The sequence below is a fragment of the Humulus lupulus genome, chromosome 1 (assembly GCF_963169125.1).
Source record: "Humulus lupulus chromosome 1, drHumLupu1.1, whole genome shotgun sequence".
Taxonomy (NCBI): Eukaryota; Viridiplantae; Streptophyta; class Magnoliopsida; order Rosales; family Cannabaceae; genus Humulus; species Humulus lupulus.
In genome coordinates this window covers 309,454,807-309,478,907 of record NC_084793.1, presented here as the reverse complement: position 1 = coordinate 309,478,907, position 24,101 = coordinate 309,454,807, and the positions used below count along the sequence as shown (strand labels likewise).

At 36.0% G+C, this 24,101-nt stretch overlaps 1 protein-coding gene and 1 pseudogene across 1 annotated transcript; both read left to right on the top strand.

Annotated features, from left to right (window-relative positions):
- Positions 1 to 12,562: 12,562 nt before the first annotated feature.
- On the top strand, positions 12,563 to 13,294 carry LOC133812833 (17.3 kDa class I heat shock protein-like). The gene has a single exon (XM_062246655.1). It carries the CDS (start codon positions 12,701 to 12,703, stop codon positions 13,148 to 13,150), a length of 450 nt encoding a protein of 149 aa, XP_062102639.1. The 5' UTR covers positions 12,563 to 12,700; the 3' UTR covers positions 13,151 to 13,294.
- A 4,759-nt stretch (positions 13,295 to 18,053) lies between these two features.
- Positions 18,054 to 18,720, top strand: LOC133812832 (17.3 kDa class I heat shock protein-like; annotated as a pseudogene).
- The last annotated feature ends 5,381 nt before the right edge of the window (positions 18,721 to 24,101 follow it).

Sequence of the window (24,101 nt, the reverse complement as noted above, 5' to 3'; positions counted from 1 at the left end):
AAAGTACACATAGCAAAGTAAATATCAATTAAAAAAAATACAGAATTTTACAAAAATTATAAAAACACAAATAACAGTTTGTAACAATTTTCAATTTAATCTGTCGTATACAAAATTGTAACATATGCTTATGAACTTGAAAATTTTAGTTACCAAAAAATTATATTGTTACAAATTTGTAAAATTTATTTACAATAAATAAAACTCTATATTTATGACTATGCCCCTTTGTATTTTTGTAATTTTTTCAAGACTTTGTATTTTTTTTAATCTTAGGTATTTTTGTAAATTTCCCAAAATATATTATTAATTTTAAAACTTTGCTATATATTGTGTGTATTTCTAATATGTTCGAAAAAAATTAATTTTAGATACATAAATATATTTTTGAAATAAAAAAATTAAATTGTATTTTTTAAAACATAATAATTCCAAGAATGAGTTACATTGTTATTTAAACACACACTTCAATGACTAATATTTGAACATCACATAATGCAGCATATGATGATTAGTGTAATTTTATATTGAGGCTCACATACTATTAGGCACTTTCAAATGTGATATAGCAACACTCTAATGATTTATACTATCATTATTTTTTCATTTGTTTATACTAGTTTTATAATAAACCACACTATTATATTTTCTCTCAAATATGTATATATATACTAGATACAAACAACGTGCAATATGCACACTTGGTTAGTTTTATTTATACAATTTATTAATGTAGTGGAAAAAATCAGTCTGCTTGATAAAAAAGAATCCAATAAGCAATCACTCAGCCCAATAAGGTAGCCTAATTAGCCAATAAGACCCAAATCCATGTAAATGGGCTCGCATATGCAATGTACCATCCAAACGCCCAAAACCATACTCGAACATGAACCCGGATACGCTCAGTCAGCCAGGGACCTTGAAACAGTCAAGGCTCCCACCACATTCGCCGAGAATATTTCGGAAAGAAACCACTTGGAGCGAGTCAAACGAATCAGAAAGACGGAGGAGAACAGAACGAAAAGAAGGTCAATAAATAAGATCATCAGGGGCTGAGAAAAAGGGGAATCAAATAATCACTGGACTTTCTTTACTCTCTAATTGAAAAAAGGCTACTCTATTTCTGAGCGATCCAGTCAAGCAAGACTAGTGAGTCAGTCTAATTGGACCTGACCTAGTCGCTCGGCCTCTCCGTCATCGCCACTGTCACTCTGACCATTTTACGACTCTTCCATCCATCATTATTTCGATTATTTATATCCTAATTTTATTGCTTTCTATTATCTCTCATTACAACCCGACTGACTTGAGCGTCGGAGTCCCTTTGGCTGACACCCCACCGGTGCTCCCAATTGAACTCTCGTCTCTCTTCTCTTTGTTCTTGACAGGTTGTTGGTGCCCATCTAATCAATTGTAGGAAATCACCTCTACAATTTGGCGCCCACCGTGGGGCCCTAGCAATCAGACTATCGACAAAGAGATCAAGAAGTTCACTTGAGAGCCATGTCAGACGTGACTGAGACACCCGATCTGTCTACTCAACTCGCTGCCCTTACTGCCCAGCTGAATGAAGAACACGAGAAAATGAGGAGGCTCGAAGATGAGAATGCTGACCTGCTCGTACGAATGGAGGCCATGTCCTCTCAAGCCACCGAGGCTCAGCCATCCCATTTCCGAGGCCCAGTCAGCCCTATGCAACCTCTGGGAGACCTCACTCCTATCTCTAACAGTGATGGGCCGAATCAGACAGTTCCATCACCCTCGGTAAGGAATTATCAAACTCCACCCACCATGTCTAACATTCAAAATTTTGTTGTCAATACAGGCGAACAGGTAACCATGACTGAACATGGACATTCATCTGCGCCCGGATCACAGCAGATTCCAGGAGTCAGCCAGCCAGCCGGTGCAGCTGGACAGCAACAGATTCCAGGAGCCAGTCAACCAGCCACTGGACCCGGACAGCAGCAGGTTCCAAGTGCTAGTCAGCCTACCATTGGAGCCAGCCCGACCATCATTGGAGCTGGTCAGAATATACCTGAGCAACAGACAATCGGATTGAATCACCCAGTCGTGAGCGAGCCAATCAGCCAAGCAACCACAAGCTCATTTCCAATCCAAGATACCAAGTTGGCTCGAAAGTTAGCTGAGATGGAGGCGCTCATTCAACGGATTCCTGGGATGCCGGCTGCGATTAAGAAAAGTGCAGTAAGCTGTTATGCAGACTCTCCATTCGTAGACGACATTGCACTAGTGGAAATGCCAAAGAAGTTCAACTTCCCAAATATGAAGATGTTTGACGGGACATCTGACCCGGATGATCACATCGCACAGTATAGGTAGAGGATGTTCACCGTTGCCATCCCACGCGATATGAGGGAAGCATGCATGTGTAAGGGGTTTGGTTCTAGTCTGATTGGACCAGCCCTCCAGTGGTATACTAATTTACCTAATAATTCTATTTCTACTTTTGCACAATTGACTGACACTTTTGTTGAGCAGTTTGCTAGTAGCAGGAAACTTGAAAAGTCTGCAGAAGACCTCTACATCATAGTACAACGATAGGGTGAGCCCTTACGAGAGTACGTTGGCCGCTTCAACAAAGAGAAGGTTTCTATAACCCATTGTAATCAGGACACAGCCATCTCAGCCTTCCGCAAAGGACTCCACTACGACTCAGACCTATACAAAGAACTTACCAAGTATCCTTGCAAGACGATAGAAGACGTTCTCGCAAAGCCTGGGCACAGATCAAGTGGGATGAGGATGAAACTAACTATTATCACTCTTCTCCAAGGAAAGACACTCAAAGAGACTCAAGGGCAGGTAGACGGCAGAGTGATAGACGATCCGAGCCATACCCGTATCCCAACAGATCAGAGAACAAAAGGAGGGAGTACAACCGGTCGTCCGAGACACGTCTGCGAGATGGACCAAAGATACCAGAATACAATCTTTCAATTTCACCAGCCGAAGTCGTTGGCGTACTGAAAGGACTCGGAGACAAAGTGAAATGGCCGGAAAGGATGAGGACTCCGTCTGACCAGAGAGACAAAGCAAAATGGTGTGAATTCCACAATGACCACGGTCACCGAACGGATGAGTGCATTGCCTTAAGACTCGAAGTATCCAACCTATTAAAACGTGGTCACCTGACTGACTTACTTACAGACAAAGGCAAAAGAACATTCCGGCAAGAGGCAGACAGGTCAGTCGTCCGAAGAGAAGTAACCCCGCCGAAGCCACCTACTCATGAACGGACAGTGAACGTAATAACTGGTGGCTCTGAGGTAAGCGGAGTCACCCATTCAGCAGCCAAAAGACATGCCAGGCAGACCAATTGGATCAAAGGAGAGTCCAGCGAGACAGAGAAGAATACCATCAACCTACCAGCTCAAACCATCAGTTTCTCAACAACAGAGTCAACCAGACTCCTCAACCCACATCATGATGCTCTTGTCATTGCACTTTACATTGCTAATTGTCTTACTAAACGTATACTTATTGATAATGGCAGTTCAGCTAACATTTTATTTTGAAGTGCTCTCAGGGAAATGGGGATAGATGAATCAAAGATTAGAAAGAAGACTACAATCCTCATCGGTTTCAGTGGAGAACAAAAGAACACACTAGGAGAGATCGAGATACCTGTCTATGCCGAAGGAGTCAATCTGTGCACAAGATTCCTGGTAATAGACTCTCTGTTTGCTTACAACGTGATACTGGGTCAACCATGGATACATGAAATGGAGGCAGTCCCTTCAACATAACCAAGTCCTAAGGTTCCCAACTAAGTGGGGAGTAAAAGAAATTAAAGGCCAACAGAAAGATTCGAGAGCATGTTACCAAACTACCATGAAGGCCAAATCCGCTCAGTTATAGCAATTACAGGAAGACAGACTAGCTGACTCCCAGATGAACCAACCAGACATGGAGGAGTTGGACGAAGTCCAGATACATCCGGACTTTCCAGATCACAAAGTCCAAATCGGATCAAGATTGGACCTTGACATCAGAACTAAACTCATTGATTTTTTAGCTGCCCATTATGATTGTTTTGCTTGGTCCCATGCGGACATGACTGGAATTGACCCCGAAGTAATTGTCCATAAATTGCAGGTTGATCCAGACTACCCACCAAGGAAGCAAAAAAGAAGAAAATTTGCCCCTGAAAGGAACAAAACCATTAACGAAGAAGTTCAAAAGCTGATTGATAATGGGTTCGTGAGGGAGGTGCATTATCCCGACTGGTTGGCTAACATAGTCATCGTGAAAAAAAAGAATGGCAAATGGCGAGTTTGCATTGACTTCACAGACCTCAACAAGGCGTGTCCAAAAGACTCATTCCCATTACCACACATAGACATGCTAGTAGACGCCATAGCCGGTCATGAACTCCTAAGCTTCATGGACGTATACTCAGGATACAACCAGATCCTGATGCATCCAGACGACCAGGAAAAGACAGCCTTCATGACCAACTTAGGCATATTCTGCTACAAGTTCATGCCATTCAGATTGAAGAACGCAGGAGCAACATATCAGAGACTAGTCAACAAGATGTTTGTCGGCTTGCTGGGGAAGACGATGGAAGTCTACATTGACGACATGCTCGTCAAATCCCTCATTGCAAAGGACCATATCAGCCATTTAAAACAATCTTTTGACATTCTTAGGAAATATAATATGAAACTGAATCCAACTAAATGTTCTTTTGGTGTGACTGCAGGAAAGTTCCTTGGGTACCTAGTAACCCAAAGGGGAATCGAGGCAAACCCAGCACAGATAGAGTCAATCCAAAGGATTCCTTCCCCAACGTGCATAAAATACGTACAGAAATTAACTGGACGCATTGCAGCACTCAGCCGATTCATCTCAAAGTCTTCAGAACGATGTCACCTCTTCTTCAACACACTAAGGAAATCAAAAACCTTCGAGTGGACAGCTGAATGTGAAGAGGCACTGTGCCAGCTAAAACAGTACCTGACCAGCCCGCCTCTCCTCTCAAAGCCAAAAGACAATGAGACATTATTCATCTATCTAGCAGTATCCGAAACGACAGTTAGCGCAGTCCTAGTCCAGGAAAAGGAAGGCAAGCAGTCTCCAGTCTATTATGCAAGCAAAGCTTTGCTTAATGCAGAAACCTGATATAGCCAGCTGGAGAAGCTTGCACTAGCACTCATCCACGCAGCAAGGAAGCTACACCCATACTTCTAGTGCCATCCAATAATGGTCTTGACCACCTTCCCACTCAAAACAATCCTCCATAAACCAGAACTGTCAGGCAGACTGACCAAGTGGGCGGTAGAGCTCAGCGAGTACGAAGTAACATACAAGCCACGAACTTCCCTCAAATCTCAGGTATTAGCTGACTTCATTGCAGATTTTACACCTAACATGCATGTGCAGGCAGAAAAAGAACTTTGTTATCTGACCGAGGGACAGTCAGTCGGAATCTGGAAGTTGCAAGTAGACGGCTCAAGTAACACCAGAGGAAGTGGACTCGGACTCGTCCTGACTTCACCCCAAGGTGACGTAATCGAACAAGCAGTCAGATGCGGGTTCAAAGCTACCAACAATGAAGCTGAATACGAAGCAATGATAGCTGGACTCAGACTAGCCAAAGACATGGGAGTAAAAAAGATCGTGGTCTTCAGTGATTCTCAATTGGTATTCAACCAAATGCAAGGTAGCTATCAGGCCCGGGATAACAAAATGACAGCTTACCACAACAAGACTAAAGAGTTGCAGTCAGTCTTCGACGAGTTCACTATCAACCAAGTACCAAGAGGGGAGAACATTCATGCAGATGCATTAGCAAACCTTGGATCCTCCATCCAGACAACCAACCCCAAGACAATACCTGTAGTATATCTCCAGTGGCCAGCTGTCTAGAAAGATGAAGAAGAGCAAGTTAATGACATATCCAACAACAGAACATGGATGACTCCAATAGTTGAGTACTTGGAACAGGACATACTTCCCGAAGACAAGAACGAAGCACGTCGGGTCAAGGCTCAGTCAACCCTCTTCACTATTATACGAGGTAAACTCTATAAACGTTCATTTTCTGGTCCATATTTGAAATGCATTAACCCTGCAGAGGCAAAATACGTACTGGCTGAGTTGCATGAAGGAGAATGCGGCAACCACTCTGGAGGGCGAAGCTTGGCGCACCGTGCCCTAACACAAGGCTACTACGTGCCAACTATGCGAACTGATTCCTCTGACTATGCAAGACGATGCGACAAATGCCAACGGTTCGCTCAAATATCCCACCAACCTCCGGAGCGTCTCATCTCAATCACATCCCCTTGGCCATTCATGAAATGGGGGATGGATATAGTAGGCAAGCTTCCAACCGCACCAGGACAGAAGATGTACATGCTTGCAGTGACCGACTACTTCAGCAAGTGGATCGAAGCAGACTCATTCCACCAAGTCCGAGACAAAGAAGTAAAGGGTTTCATTTGGAAGAATGTGATCTGTAGGTACAGGGTACCAAAAGAAATCGTGACAGACAATGGCTCTCAATTCATCAGTTTCGACTTCCAAGACTTCTGCAAATTCTGGAACATCAAGCTCAGCTTCTCCACACCAAGGTATCCCCAAGCAAATGGACAAGCAGCGTCATCCAACAAGACTATCATGAACAACATCAAGAAGCGCCTTGAAAAAGCTAAGGGAAGATGGGCTGACGAGTTACCAGGAGTCCTTTGGTCCTACCGAACCACAACTAGGACTTCGACGGGAGAAACACCTTTCTCATTAGCTTAGGGGATGGAGGCAGTCATCCCTACCGAGAGTGAAGTTCCAATATCCAGATATGAGCTGACGACAGAAGAAGTAAATTGGGAAAACATGTGCCATGAACTCGACACCATTAACGAAAGAAGGGACAAAGCACTCTTAAGAATCTCAGCCTATCAACGAAGCATAGCCAGATATTACAACAAGAACATCCGCACTCGGACATTCAAAGTAGGAGATTGGGTACTACAAAGAGTCTTCCAGAACACTAAGTGAGCTGGAACAGGTAAGCTCGCCCCGACATGGGAAGGTGCCTACCTCATCACAAAGGTAGTCGGACATGGAGCATACAAGCTACAAACAAATGAGGGACGCGATATCAACAACAGCTGGAATGCTATCCACTTGAGACTGTATCACTCTTAACTTAACTTAGTCTACTTTCACTTTCTTTCATTAGTAATCTCGCAAGATCTTCATTCGAGCAACATACTGACACTGTAATGCAGGAAGTGTCAGAACTACATTTGGGCTTGATCCCTGCAAAGGGTATGTAGGCAGCTCCACGGAGCGCAGCCCCCTATCACAACCATTTTTTTTTACATATACTACGAACAGTTCAATAACAAATCTAAGTATAAATTGACTAAGTAACTTTATACTTAGATTGGGGGAATAAGACACTAATACTCCATAAGTCATTCAGCCAACCGACATTCGATACAACAACTTAAAGAACACTAACACAAGCTACAACCAGCCAGAATAACAAAACTAGGTCAGTTAGATCAGGATACAATACTACATAAGAAAAAGTTCATACAACAACTAGAAAAGGCGAGACAAACTCAGTCATCCCACGACAGTGAACACGAATAGAAGAGGAATCAGTCATCCACAACCAGATCATTAGTAGTCATGATGCCAAAAGAAGTGGCTAACTCTTCGGCCCGGGTTGTCTCTTCAGCCCTCATCTTCTCCAATTCCTCAAGATCTGCAATGTATTTAGGAACATCCCAGCTATCAGCCTTACCATCCCGAAACTCACTGACCATTATGCCACGGCATTGGATCTCAGCCTCCAGCCCAATCACTAACATCCGATTCTCCAACGAAGCAACCTCGGCTTTCAAAACATCAACTTGACCAAGAGTCACTCTCAGCTTCTCGACATCAGTTTCCTTGGATTCTAGTTGAATCTTTAAGTCAGCTATAAGTTGATCAGACTCCCTCTTGGAATCTTTCAGCCGACCAACTTCACCCCGAAGATCATTTCTTTGATTCCTTACTTCTTTTAGAGTTACCGTTAAGGACTTGATTTCTTCTTCAGCCAAATGACCCCTTGCAAACCCTGACACATAAAAAATAAAAATAAATGTAAGACAACATGAGAAATCAGCTAGTCGGCACAAATAAAACTAAATGAAATCTCTGTACCTGGAACAAATGGGAAACAGTGGTGTCAACTGACCCATCCGTACCAACTTGCTCCATTCTGTGGTCATCTTCGGGCCACAACAGCTTATCAATCTCTCCTAAGTGAGGCCCAATCTCACTATAAGCAGCAGCATTAGAGGGGAAGGAAAGGGCAACGGTGTCGCTAAACGGGTCAGAAGAATCATCCTGCATAACCTTCTTCTTTTTTTTCGTCTGACTCCGTGTCAAAACAGGAGGATCAGCAGGAGGCACGACGACCTCTCTGTCAGCTTCTGAGCTCCCAACGGACGATTTCTTTGCTTGACGCAAACGCTCCAAGGCATTGGAACCGGTTAGAGGAAGTGTAAAGGCTCGGGACATAGCTATGTCTGCAAACAACCGCTCACTTGTTGTCAATTGAGTCAACAAATTGGGAGTATATCCCAAGACTTCTAAACTTCTCTTGATAAACACAATACGAGAATTATCAGGACTTTGTAGATGAGGAATACCTTCAGGGAGTTTTCCAACAGAGCGCCACAAAGAACTCTGACGGAGATTTGATTCAGACAACAAATCACTCCACTCACGCTCTGCCTCAGGAATAGAAAGAATACTCTTAAGCCGACCAGAAGACTCCCTCGAATCCCAAAGGTACTCAACTCGAAGCCTACCTGCAAGATAATAGAAGTATCAGTACACAAGAAAAAAAAAATACATTAAAATAAAAACAACAACAAGTATATGCAAAGAAACGGATTAGTAGGCAAGCATTAAAGACTCACATGCAGGAGACCATGAACAAGGTATCCTACTATCAGCAGGCAACCCCAACAAGACGAAAGGGACGAAGAAGTAACGGTCCTTCCACCTCTTATCTCCACTCTTCAAACTAATAATTAGAGGAGGGTCCTTCCCCCTGGCCGTTAATTGGTACCTACCCTTGTCATATAGATGTGCCTTCAAATAGTAAGCTCTCAACAAGTCAGCCACCCCAAGTGTTATGTTGTGCCTTTCACAGAGGACTTCGAGAGACATCAAAATCCGCCATGAATTTGGCATTAGTTGTCCGGGCGAAATCTCATGGTATTCGCACAACTAAACCACTAATCGGGGGATAGGAAACCGAAACCCTTCCTTTAAGGGAAGTTCATACAGACACACCCAACCAGTTAAGTGCCAGTCAGGCCGCTCCGCCTTAGCAGGAGCATGCAGACTGATGGTATCAGGAATCTCATAATGACGACGAAGATAGGGCAACTCACCTAAACGTATCGAAGACCTAGGATTGGAACTAAGCATACTACCAGAACCCGACATACCATCATCAATAGGTTCGTTAGAATCTATTCCCCTTCCAGCAACATCACCTAAAGGACGACCCCCCCGATTCTACTACTGTAATTCGGTTGCAATCAACCATCTCAGCAGAACTTTGAAAGAGAGAACTAAAATCTTCGTCACTAAACGAACAAGACAGTCGAATGATTGAATCAGCATGACTATCACACCTACTTGTAGACATAATGAGCTGATCACCTAAAGCAAAACAACAGCTAAGCCTTAAGGAACACAAAAAAGACATGAAGAACATTTAGATAGATACGCAATTAAGAGACACTGGACGACTCATCAATCAGTCAGACAGACTTAACATCAAAAACATATGATAAAACAAGGCAAAACAGACTATTATACCAAATCAAATTACAAAGTATTCAGTTAGACAGAAGTCAGCCTATGAGTCTTTACTAATCAGTCAGACAGACCACTCGGCTCAAGGAATAGGAACACATGAATAAGACATAAGCAAATCCAAAATGAATAAACAACATAAATTCAAATTGCCACCATTGCAATCAGATCAAACACAAACGGAAAATCTACAGAATCAAACAAAATTAACAGTTGAATTACCTAACCTAGCACGAATAACACGAAGAACATCCATAAGAACATTCAAAGGAAAACAAAAAGAGAAAACTTACCTCTTGAAAAACTCTTCTACTCCACACCTTGCACCTCCTCTCCAAGCCTTCCTCAAATGAATGCAAGGGTAAAAACAAACTACCCTTATATAGGCACACAAATCCACCAGATGAGTGCCAAGTGTCAACCATCAGGTGGCCCTATCAAAAAGGGGATTTTAACTTCCCCTAGGGGAACACTTAAAGTCTCAGAGACAAATGAAGGTTCACATGGAATAGGCCACTCGGCCACCCCGGCAAAGCACTCGGCTAACCCGACGAAGCACTCGGCCATCCCGACGAAGCACTCGGCCTTCCTGGAGGAACACTCGGCTCGTGCAGCCCATTTAGTCGGCCAACATGTGACCCACTCGGCCATGCCTCAGCGCCACCCCGTGGACCACTCGGCCAGTAGGCCGTTCGGCCCAAGCAGCCAGTCGGCCAACCAGGCCTGCGCGCATCCGCAGGCCACTCGGAATGCCGGATGCGTAGGTGCGCATCACTCGGCCGCAAGTAAGCAGCCAGTCGGCCAAATAGGCAGCGAGACCCCCGTACATAATCGCTGAAAGGGGTAAATAGAGTCAAGGCATACTCTAATAATTTTCTCTAACCATGGGGAAGTTGGATGAATTACGATAGAATTAATTTATTTTTTACTCTTTGATAAAGAATGAATTCTATATCAAAGAGTGAGGGACAAACTGTAGCGGAAAAAATCAGTCTGCTTGATAAAAAAGAATCCAACAAGCAATCACTCAGCCCAATAAGGCCCAAATCCATGTAAATGGGCTCGCATATGCAATGTACCCTCCAAACGCCCAAAACCATACCCGAACATGAACCCGGATACGCTCAGTCAGCCAGGGACCTTGAAACAGTCAAGGCTCCCACCACATTCGCCGAGAATATTTCGAAAAGAAACCACTTGGAGCGAGTCAAACGAATCAGAAAGACGGAGGAGAACGGAACGAAAAGAAAGTCAATAAATAAGACCATCAGGGGCTGAGAAAAAGGGGAATCAGATAATCACTGGACTTTCTTTACTCTCTAATTGAAAAAAGGCTACTCTATTTCTGAGCGATCCAGTCAAGCAAGACTAGTGAGTCAGTCTAATTGGACCTGACCTAGTCGCTCGGCCTCTCCGTCATCGCCACCGTCACTCTGACCATTTTACGACTCTTCCATCCATCATTATTTCGATTATTTATATCCTAATTTTATTGCTTTCTATTATCTCTCATTACAACCCGACTGACTTAAGCGTCGGAGTCCCTTTGGCTGACACCCCATCGGTACTCCCAATTGAACTCTCGTCTCTCTTCTCTTTGTTCTTGACAGGTTGCTGGTGCCCATCTAATCAATTGTAGGAAATCATCTCTACAATTAATTGTTTTTATTAAATTTAAATTAATGTCATATAAATTTTGAAATAAATATATTATTGTAATTAAATAATTTATTTATTTTTGTTTAAGTTTATGTTTGTTCTAGTTTTTGAATTTGGGAGTAACAATAAAATATTATATATTATATGTTTAATGTAATATTAAATATTATACGTGGATTTTAAATTTAAATTTCTTGCTAGTTAAAAAATAATAATTTGTTGCTAATTTACAATAGATTATATTATATGTTTAATATGATATTATTCTAATAAGTGGGTTTAATTTTAATTAAATTTTATTTAAGTTATAAAAAACATGATTTTATTATTTTTAAATAATTATCATTGTAAATTATCATATTTTAATTTGTTTAATTATTTATTATTTTAAAATAATTATCATGTAAAATATCATATTTTAATTTATTTAATTATTTATTATTTTAAAATAATTATCATTGTAAAATATATAAAAAATATCATATCATATTTTAATTTATTTAAGTTTAAGTATTTACAAACTACTGTTAAATATAAAAATATTATTTTAAATTTAAGAATATTCCGTTAAAGTTAACATTAAAAAAATAAAAAACTGTTAAAACCAATAATTTTCATTATCTACACACTTATTATATAGAAGAGATATAATGGTATAGTTTATTATTAAACCACAAAAATAATATATATCTAACTATCTAAGTATGGATTAAGTAAAGTGATTCATCATTAAATAAAATAGTATGAATTTAGCCTATTTTACTTTTTATTAAAAATATGGTCCAAAGCATTTCTGCCTTTTATTTTCATTTTAACAATTTTATGTTAAGAGTATTTTTGGTGTGCAGTTTTTGTATTTATATTTTAATTTGACATTTATTATTTCTTTTTTTACTAAAAATATTCGTAACAAAAGAATGTAGACACATGGTATATTTGCAAACCAAATAGAAATTGTTGTAGTTTTTTAATGAAGCAACCAGATCCACGTGGAATGCTCTCAAAGCAACTAGAGACTTCGTTGAAAAATCTAGAAAAAGCGCGAAATTATTCTGAAAGTACTAAACTACCCCTCACCCATACTATATAAATAGCGTCTGAACATTTTGAATCATATCAAGTCAGCTTAAAAAACAGAGTAATCCAATCCAAAAAAAAAAAAAGATCAAAGCTTCCAAAAATGGCGATGATTCCGAGCTTGTTCGGTGGACGACGGAGCAGCATCTTTGATCCATTCTCTCTGGAAGTTTGGGATCCATTCAAGGACCTCACCTCGACGGAGACTTCCGCTTTGGCCAATGCTCGCATTGACTGGAAAGAAACGCCGGAGGCTCACGTGTTCAAGGCCGACGTCCCTGGGCTGAAGAAGGAGGAGATGAAGGTGGAGGTCGAGGAGGGTCGAGTGCTTCAGATCAGCGGAGAGAGGAATGTGGAGAAGGAGGACAAGAACGAGACGTGGCACAGAGTTGAGCGGAGCAGCGGGAAGTTCGTGAGGAGGTTCCGGCTACCGGAGAACGCGAAGGCGGATCAGGTGAGGGCTTCGATGGAAAATGGAGTGCTTACTGTGACTGTTCCTAAGGAGGAGAAGGCCAAGAAGACTGATGCGAAGTCGATTGAGATCTCTGGTTGAGTAATAGTGTGGATTTTGATGGAGGAGTGAATTTGCATGGTATGTGTTTGATGTTTTGTTTCTGAAAAAAAAATGGTTGAAAATAAGTGTACATGAACAAGAAGATTTGATATGATATGAAGAAGAGTGATTAGTTTTCTTTTATTGTTCTTTAATGCAATTTTGTTTTTTCTTTTAAGGAACTCACTGAAAAACGACAATAAGGGGAAAACGACGTTAGTGTAAAAACGACAATAAGTGAAATCGACTTCCATTTTAAAAACGATAATAAGTGGAAAACGACATCAAAGTAAAAACAACAATTTAATTGGATAAAGTGTTTCATTAACGACATATTGTACTATTGTATATATTTTGGTACTTTCAACTCAACTTGGATAAAGTTTTAATTTAATTCGTTTGGAACATTAACGATTCAATTAAAAATTAAAATTAGAATTCGATCGCATCGAAATTAAATGAGATAATGTATTTTTATTTTTGTAAATATATTATATAAAATCATTTCTGTTCATACTTAGAAAAAAAAATTAAAAGAAGTCACTTAAATAACTATTTTTTTTCCATGCTAAAATGCTGAAAGTTACTTGATAAATGTCTATTTTTACTAATTTGTTTAATTATTGACTGTACAAATTTTTTAAAAAATGATTTCCCTGCTAATTTTCTTTTTTCTTTGTTAAATACAACCAAAAACTAAATTTAAAAATAATTGTAATATTTCCAGAAAAAAATAAAGTAAAAAAAAAACAGACAAAACATCAAATTAAATGTATTTTTTTAATAATGAACTATCAATAATCTCAAACATATATATATATATATAGGGGCTTCACTATAAGTCCTATCGGTAGGGCTTTCAGTGTTCTCAATTTGTGAACAGTTTTCGACGCAATTTTTTTTTATGACCAAATATATTGTAGCTATTTAGAGCATCATGCAAATTTTCAGAAAATTCTGAATAGTTTACAGTACCGAAAACTAGGTTCAAACATATTGTTGCACGCGTGACTAATTTTTTTTATGCACGCGTGGAAAACAACATGTTTGAACCTAGTTTTCGGCACTGGTACTGTAAACAATTCGAAATTTTCTGAAATTTTTAAGATGCTCTAAATAGCTACAATATACACGGTCATAAAAAAATTGTGCCAAAAACTGTTCACAGGTCGAGAAACACTGAGAGCCCTACCGGTAGGATTTAAAATGAAGCTCCTATAAAAGAATTGTATATATATATTTAAATTTGATAATATTTCATAAAAATAATTCATTCTACCGTTATAGAAATAAAAAAAATGTGCCTATTTGAACGTGTATAAGAAAATTGCTAAGGAGCAATAGTAGTGCTGAACAACACAAGGAACAAGGAAAGTGACGTATTATTATTGGTGCAATTCAATATCGAATCCTACATATTTGAATTTAATAAGTATTATGAGGTATTGTTAACCAATTATGAAATATTATCTTATGTGATGTTGGACAACTTAAGATGTCAAATAGCAACACTCCATTCATAAGTACATGCTAACAATTTTTAATTATGTCAACTATTTCATCCACACAAATTATTCTTGTCTGTTCTATAACTTCTATTCTCTTCTTTTAGAGAAAAATAATAAATAATTTTCCTATGTATCCAAAAAACAAAGTTAGCGAAGTTTATTTTATATGCAAGTAGATTCAAGAGTAGAACATAATCATTTTTTTAATCTTATTTCTAATGATGATGCTCCTACAAATTAGAATTGAAATAATTTATTCTATAAATACTGGTAATTACTGTTTGGTTAGACTCAACATTTTTTTCTTTTTATTGTTTTGCAACATATTAGTTTTAAAGTTATCTGGCACATTAGTTTTGAAGTTATTATATAAATTTAAAAAAATATCTAAATAAAGTAATCAAATCAAAAGTGATAAATGAGTTATAATAATTTATCCTTACATATTTTAAAATTTCAAATTTAATTATCTAAACTAGTAAATAGAGCCCATCATATCTTCGCCATTGTTAGGTTTCTCTGAAGCTCACTTTCTCTCTCAGATTTTGGCTATGAGTTTCTAGAGAGAGAAAGGGAGATCAGACAAAAGTAAGTAGGGGTGAGCATCTAAACCGGCAAATCGCGGCGACCGACCGCACCGCACCACACTACACCGTAAACCACGGTGTCAAAAGTGGAATGGTTCGGTATGGTTTGTTTTTTAGCTAAACCGCACGGTGCGGTGCGGTGCGTGGTTTGGCGGTATGAAATTTTGGTTTGCACCATACCGCACCGTATACTTACAAATATGTTAAAAGAAAAATTAAACTTTACATATATACCATTTTTTTAGTAACCCAATCTAAAATTAGGAGCCCACTTAAATTAGGAGCGCACTTAAATTAGGGTATAATCTTATTCTCTAACACATCATACACGACAATAACTCATTCATCTCTCATCTCATTTGCGGCTCCTCCCTACCACCTCTCTATCTCACACATTTTTTAACACACTTATACCGTGGAAAACCACCAAAACCACACCGCAAAAAACGGTTTAGTTTGATCGGTTTGGTGGAACGAAATCACACCGCACGGTGTGTTCTAGCTACTACACCGCACTTGTGGTGTGGTGTATTAAAAAGTGTTCAAACCACCCAAACCACGTCGTGCACACCCCTAAAAGTTAGTGTCCGTTCAATACTCTAGACTGGGCCCATATCCAGCGCTTTAGTCAATACTCTGGGCTGGGCCCAAAAGTTAGCGTTTTTTCGTGGGCCATACTATATATTGGGCTTCTATGAGTCATGACCCAAAATGACAATTTGCAATTTTTTATTCTTCTAAATTTGCCTCTATTATGACTCATTTGTTGTAAAAAAAATATATTATTATTTTTAAAATTTTGGTTTATGTTTTGTGTATTTCTAATATGGTCGAATATTTTTTTTTTTGGATACATATATATTTTTTTGAAATAAAAAAATTAAAATTTATTTTTGAAAACTTAATCATTCCAAGATTGAGTTACATTGTTATTTTAAACACATGCTTTAAATAACCAATCTTCTAACACCACATAATGCAACATACAACGATTAGTGCAATTTTATGTTGAGTCCACATACTATTAGGCACCTTAAGATGTCATATAGCTACACTCTAATGATTTATACTATCACTATTTTTTCATTTATTTATACTAGTTTTATAATAAACCACACTATTATATTTTCTCTCAAATATATATAGGGTATTGCTATGGTGCATAACTTTTGTGATTTTTTATGTTTCTCGGTTCATGAACAGTTTTCAGCACGATTTTGTATGACCGTGTTTATTGTAGTTATTTAGAGCATCCTACAAATTTTCAGGAAATTCCGAATAATTTACAGTGCCGAAATCTAGGTTCAAACAGATTGTTGCGCGCATGATCAATTTTTTTTATACGCGTGGAAAACCGTCTGTTTGAACCTAGTTTTCGGCACTGTAAATAATTCGAAATTTCCTCAAAATTTGCAGGATGCTCTAAATAACTACAATAAACACAGTCATAAAAAAAATCGCGCCGAAAACTTTTTACGAGCCAAGAAACACAAAAAGTCACAAAATATATGCACCAGTGCATACCTTTTCACGTATGCACTATAGAATTACCCAATATATATAATGGTATGATTTATTATTATACCACAAAAATAGTATACATCTCACTATCTAAAGATGAATTAAGTAAAGTGACTCATCATCAAAAAAATAGGGAAATTTGCGGCAAAAATTATTAAGTAGTCTCAAAAGTTGCACTTAAATCATTAAGTAGCATTTTTTGGCCGTAATAGTCAATAAGTAAGCTGAAATGTTGCACTGAAACTATTAAATATATTTTTTGGTAGCAAAAGTTAGTAAGTTATTTGAAGTATTACACTTAAGTCACTAAGTAGTTTTTTAGTTGCAAAAAATCATATTTTATACTAATTTTATCTCAATTTTAATTAATTAATAAAAACATAAAAATATATAATTCCAACATTGAAACTTTATTTGAAATTTATTTTACAAATAAAAAAAAATCAAAAGTTATAACATGAAAAAATATTTAATTTTAAATAAACTAAGTTTTAGTTCAATTTAAGCTGTATTATTTTCTAAAACTTAATTTAACTAATATTTTTTATATGATAAATTTTTTTAATCATTTTTTAAATGTTAAGAATATATATTTTTAGACATTTGTTGATTAATTAAAATTAAGATAAAATTTGTGTAAAATGTGACTTTTGCAACAAAAACAACTACTTAGTCTCATAAGTGTAACATTTTATACTACTTACTCACTTTTGTCGCAAAAAAAAAAAAAAAACTTAATGACTTAAGTGCAATGTTTTTGACAACTTCTTTACTTTTTCCACAAAAAAAACTACTTAGTGATTTAAGTGTAATCTTTTAAACTACTTAATGATTTTTGTCGCAAATTTTCCAAAAAAATAATTATGAATTTAGCCTATTTTGCTTTTATTAAAAATACGGTCCAAAGCATTTCTGCTTTTTATTTTCATTTTAACAATTTTATGTTAAGTTAATAGTATTTTTAGTGTGCTGTTTTTGTATTTTTTTTATTTATACTTTAATTTGACATTTATAATTTATTTTTTTACTAAAAATATTCGTAATAAAAGAATCTAGAAACATGGTATATTTGTAAACCAAATAGAATGTTGTAGTTTTTGAAAAACTCCAATATTATCCGATACCCAAAGTAAATGGCCCAACGAAGCAACCAGATCCACGTGGAATGCTCTCAAAGCAACTAGTGACTTCGTTGAAAAATCTAGAAAAAGCGCGAATTTATTCTGAAAGTACTAAACTACCCTTCACCATAACTATATAAATAGCGTCTGAACATTTTCAGAAGTATCAAGACAGAAGAAAAAACAGAGTAATCCAATCCAAAAACTAAAAAAAAACGATCAAAGCTTCCAAAAAAATGGCGATGATTCCGAGCTTGTTCGGTGGACGACGGAGCAGCATCTTCGATCCATTCTCTCTGGACGTTTGGGATCCGTTCAAGGACCTCACCTCGACGGAGACTTCCGCTATGGCCAATGCTCGCATTGACTGGAAAGAAACGCCGAAGGCTCACGTGTTCAAGGCCGACGTCCCCGGGCTGAAGAAGGAGGAGGTGAAGGTGGAGGTCGAGGAAGGTCGAGTGCTTTAGATCAGCGGAGAGAGGAATGTGGAGAAGGAGGACAAGAACGAGACTTGGCACAGAGTTGAGCGGAGCAGCGGGAAGTTCGTGAGGAGGTTCCGGCTGCCGGAGAACGCGAAGGAGAATCAGGTGAAGGCTTCGATGGAGAATGGAGTGCTTACTGTGACTGTTCCTAAGGAGGAGAAGACCAAGAAGAGTGATGTGAAGTCGATTGAGATCTCTGGTTGAGTAATAGTGTGGATTTTGATGGAGGAGTGAATTTGCATGGTATGTGTTTGATATATTGTTTTTGAAAGTTTGTGAAAAATGGTTGAAAATAAGTGTACATGAACAAGACTTGTTATGATATGAAGAAGAGTGATTAGTTTTTTTTTATTATTCTTCACTTTAGTTTTTTCTTCTTCTATTCTCACGAACTAATTGAAAAGCGACAATAAATGAAAAACGACAATAAAGGAAAAACGACATCGGTTTACAAACGACAATAAGTGAAAAACGACTACAAACTAAAGACGACAGTGAAATTGGATAAAATGTCTCACGACATATTATTCTACATTTTGGACATTAATTCATCTCGGATAAGTATTATTCATCTAATTCTTATCACTTTAACTAAAATTAAAGTGATAACAATCGTATCAAAGTTGAACGAGAAAAAAAAATCGGGAGTTAATTTAGATAAAAATAATTTTTTTCTTTATTATTTCTGCTCGTACTTAATTATAAGATAAAATTATATATATTTTTTGCGAGTAAGATAAAATTATATTTGAAAACATAAATCAGTAGAAACCGCTTTTGTTTGTTTTGCCATGCTAAAATACTGAAAAAATAATAATAAAACAACCAAACATTAAAATAAATGTCTTTTCTTAATGTACTATCAATAACCTAAAAAATGTAAATATATAATTTTTTTTACAATTTTTTAATAAAATAATTTATTTTATAAATTATAAATACGAGTAATTATTGTTTGGTTGCATTTAACACTTTTTCTTTTTATGGTTTTGCAACATATTAAAATTATCCAACACATTAATTTAAAAGTTATTATATAAATTAAAAAAATCATCTAAATAAATAAAAAATAATAAATGAGTCATACTAATGTATTGTTATATATTTTAAAATTTCAAAGTATTTAAATTACTCTTTCAATTAGGGGTGCACATGGATCGAGTTTTTTGGTTTTGGGTACATCGGGTTTGGTTTTTGCGGGTATCCGGTTGGGAAATGGGATACCAAATTCGCTCTAAATTTTTCAGAATTTTGGGTAATTTAGGGTTTCATGTTTGGTCGGGGTTGGGTTTCGAGTAGGATTGGGCGAAAAATTGACATTGGTAAAAAAAATTAAAAAATACTAATTTTTTGACACTTTTAAATTTTATTTTTTACTTTTCACATGTTTTTTTTACAATTTGGGACTTGGTAAACAAATTTGAAATTGGAGGGGGTTATGATTTTTTTGTCATCAAATTTGAATTAAAATTAAAATATATATTTTTATTTATTCACACCCGAACTCGTGTATGTATATTTACCACACCCGAATTCGACCCGAACATACTCGGATTCAGGTCTAATCCGACCCGAAATAAACAGGTTTTACCAGAAAATAGATTTTCGAATTGCGGGTGAGGCGGGTTATGCAAGCTTTCGGATTTTATGGGTCAAATGTTCACCCATATGTTTTCAAAACTATATCTCTTATATAGAGTCCATCATATTGTCACCATTGTTAGGTTTCTCTAAAGCTCTTCTTCTTTCTCTGATTTTTGCTCTGAGATTCTAGAGAAAGAAAGAAGATGTTTCAAACGAATGGTGTTGTGTGTAGAGAGAGTGAGAATTTAGAAACACCTAAAATGGAGCGGGATTACGACCCTAGTTGGCAAGGCTTATAAATGCTCTTTTGGAGGCTTTTGATATCTAAAAATTATTTTGTAGTTAGTTGGATTTTCTAAGCACTTTAGCTTTTTAGTTTAAAAAGCTCTTCCCTAATAAGTTAATATTTGTTGTTTCCTCTAAAGGGCTTTTTAAAAGTTCAAATCAAAAGTAAAAGTTTAGCCCAGGCCTACCTACCATTCAAAATGCATGTCAGATCAGACAAAAGTTAGTGTCTGTTGACCCTTGATTTAGTCAACGACACAGAGTCAAGTAAAAAAATAGGAACAAGATGAATTCAAGATAAAAAGATAAATGACAACAAAGATTTATAGTGGTTCGGCCCCATAAAATGGTAATAACCTACGTCCACTTTGTGTTCTTATTGATGTAGAATCTCAAAAGCTATGATCAATGAACTAGGGTTCATGAGTTTCACAAGCTTGGAAACGAATACAAATTTTGCGGATAAAAACACTACAATTGATGAGTCGATTTTTAGCATAGTTTTTAACTTGTGTTTAGGGTAAGTTTGAGTCAATTTGGTGGGTGGAATGTTATGCGGTATTACGATTGTTTTGGTATGTTTGCAGGAAGTAGAATATGGAAGCATGGAGTTGAGGAAATGAACGAAAAATCATAGAAATTGGGAAATTTATGCTAAAAGTGGACAAGAAGACAGTGGAGGATTCATATGCAGAAAGACTTGTTCATTTTGGAGCCTTGGAAATAAGTTTTGAGGTCAATATGAAGGGCTGTGGCGCTTAAATAAAGAGCTGCAGCGCAAGGGAAAAACAAAGAGAGCCATTTTCTGGAATTGTCAAGGGCCGCGGCGCATGTATTTTTTCGTAGCTATCAGAATGGCGAAATCGTCATTTATTTTGAAAAATAGTTTTAGGGTTTCTATTTAAATACGTTTTTAAGAGTTAATTAGGGGATTCATTAATTTTTATGTTCATAAATTACTAGAGACTTGGGAGAACATTGAAGATCTGAGAGTTTTATTTCTTGATCTCTTCTTTATTCTCTTTATTCTTGAGGTTATGTTTATATTTAATTTGATTGATTCCATTATGTTCGTTTTGAACTAATCTTGTTGTTAGGGTGTTAGTGGATTCTCCTTGAAGCTTTTGATTTCTTAATGCAATTTTTTCTGAGTTTATTTCTACTATTGTGAATTATTTATCTTATGCTTAATGCTTGTGAATGATTGATCACCATTTACATGTTTATATGATTTTAAGCTATGCTCTGAGAAGAGAAGACTAATTATGCTATAGGTAGATAATCACAAATTTATATTAGACGATAGTACTTCTATAAATTGTGTAGTTCAGGGATTACGTGTTTAAAGCCTGCAATATGTTGATTTACCACAGAAATGTAGGAAATAATATGTTGTAGATAATTATAGATCCTAGCAAGACTATAATATATAGTTGTAATCTGCTATCACAATATAATTAAGAAATATTGAAAATTGGTTAGAAATCATAAGTGGATGGTTGATGAAACTAAAACCCTAACCTTTACATCCATTGAATTAAATCATATTTTAATCTCTGAATTTCTCTAGTGATTAATTGTTTCCTTAATTTTAGTAATAATTATTTAACTCATAATTTTGAAATTATTATTTAAATCAATTAGAGTTAGAAGTTAATTATTGGTAATTAATATCAGTCTTCGTGGGATCGACACTTTACTTATCATATATTATTTGATTCGACTACGTATGCGTGTTAATTTTAAGAGATCAATAATCTTCTCTCAAAATTCCCAAAAGAAAAAAGTCTCATCTCTTGAGCCCTTTGAGTCTTATTTATAGGCTCAAGGAGTTCTATATGGGCCGACGGACCTTAATTACATTTAATATATGCGTATCTCAACAAAAATAGAAATCACAATTATTACATAAATGCGAAATTACATATCCATAGAGAATATCTGAAATGCTACGACCAGACTGGTCGCCCATAAAATATGCCGTCTGCTGAGTGAATCATCTTCTCGTCGATGGTCGAACATATCATACTCACTTAAACGGTCACGTGCATTCCATGTGTATGTTATTTTTGACACATCATCAGGTAAATCTTTTTTTGGGTAAACAGTGTCCGTTCAATACTCTGGGTTGGGCCCTTATCGAGTGTTGCAGTGCTGGTTTTCCATGGCCCATACACTATACTGGGCTTCTATGAGATCATGGGCCCAAAATGATTATTCTTCTAAATTTACCTTTATTATGATTATTTTCTTGTGAGAACAATATTTAGAAAAAGTACACTAGCAAAGTAAATATCAGTTTTAAAAAATATATATTGAATTTTACAAAAATTATAAAAATACAAATAACAGTTTGTAATAATTTTATTATTGTTTATTACAATTTTCAATTTAGACTGTAGTATACAAAATTGTAACATATGCGTATGAACTTGTAAATTTTAGTTACCAAAAAATTATATTGTTACAAATTTGTAAACTTTGTTTACATGAAATAAAACTCTGTATTTATGATTATGCCTCTATGTATTTTTGTACTTTTTTCAAGATTCTAAATTTTCAGTATTTTTTTAAATCTAAGATGCTTTTGTAAATTTTCCAAAATATGTAATTAATTTTTAAAATTTTCTATATATTTTGTGTATTTTTAATATGTTCGAAAAAAAATTAATTTTAGACACATAAATATATTTTTGAAATAAAAAAATTAAATTGTATTTTTGAAAACATAATAATTCCAAGATTGAGTTACATTGTTATTTTAAACACACACTTTAATGGCTAATATTCGAACACCACGTAATGTAGCATATGACGATTAATGCAATTTTATATTGAGTCTCACATACTATTAGACACCTTCAGATATCATATAGCAACACTCTAATGATTTATACCATCACTATTTTTTCATTTATTTATACTAGTTTTATAATAAACCACACTATTATATTTTCTCTCACATATATATATATATATATGGGTGGAAGACTTTTCAATAGTTACTATCCATAGATGTGTACTAACAATTTTAATGATGTGGCAACATAATGACTTGATATAGCAAGTCACTAATAGTTAAATATTTTTGTCTACATTAATTTTGAATTTAATTATTTTTTTTTTGCCATAATTAATGTTGTTTCTAAACAATGAGAAACACTAACTATATTTATAAATTTACATGCATTTGAAAACTGAAAAGTTTACAATATTATATTTTCATAATAAATACACGTTTTTGATCAAGTAATCTTTCTAAAAATTTGAAAAAATTAAAATTTATTTTTAGAAATATTAATTAACAACTATAAATATGGACAATTGATCTTAATCTAATGATTAATATTAAAGTAACTATCCATTAGTAGTAATTTTAAAAGTACACCCATATATATATAATGGTATGGTTTATTATTAAACCACAAAAATAATATATATATATAACTATCTAAGTATGGATTAAGTAAAGTGATTCACCATTAAATAAAATAGTATGAATTTAGCCTATTTTACTTTTTATTAAAAATATGGTCCAAAGCAACTGTTTTTTGTTTTCATTTTAACAATTTTATGTTAAGTTAATAGTATTTTTGGTGTGCTGTTTTTGTTTTTGTATTTATATTTTAATTTGACATTTATAATTTATTTTTTTACTAAAAATATTCGTAACAAAAGAATGTAGACACATGGTATATTTGCAAACCAAATAGAAATTGTTGTAGTTTTTTAATGAAGCAACCAGATCCACGTGGAATGCTCTCAAAGCAACTAGAGACTTCGTTGAAAAATCTAGAGAAAGCGCGAAATTATTCTGAAAGTACTAAACTACGCCTCACCCATACTATATAAATAGCGTCTGA

Bases quoted from the DNA above. Each gene is read 5' to 3' on its own strand.
- LOC133812833 (XM_062246655.1), top strand. From the start codon at position 12,701: ATGGCGATGATTCCGAGCTTGTTCGGTGGACGACGGAGCAGCATCTTT.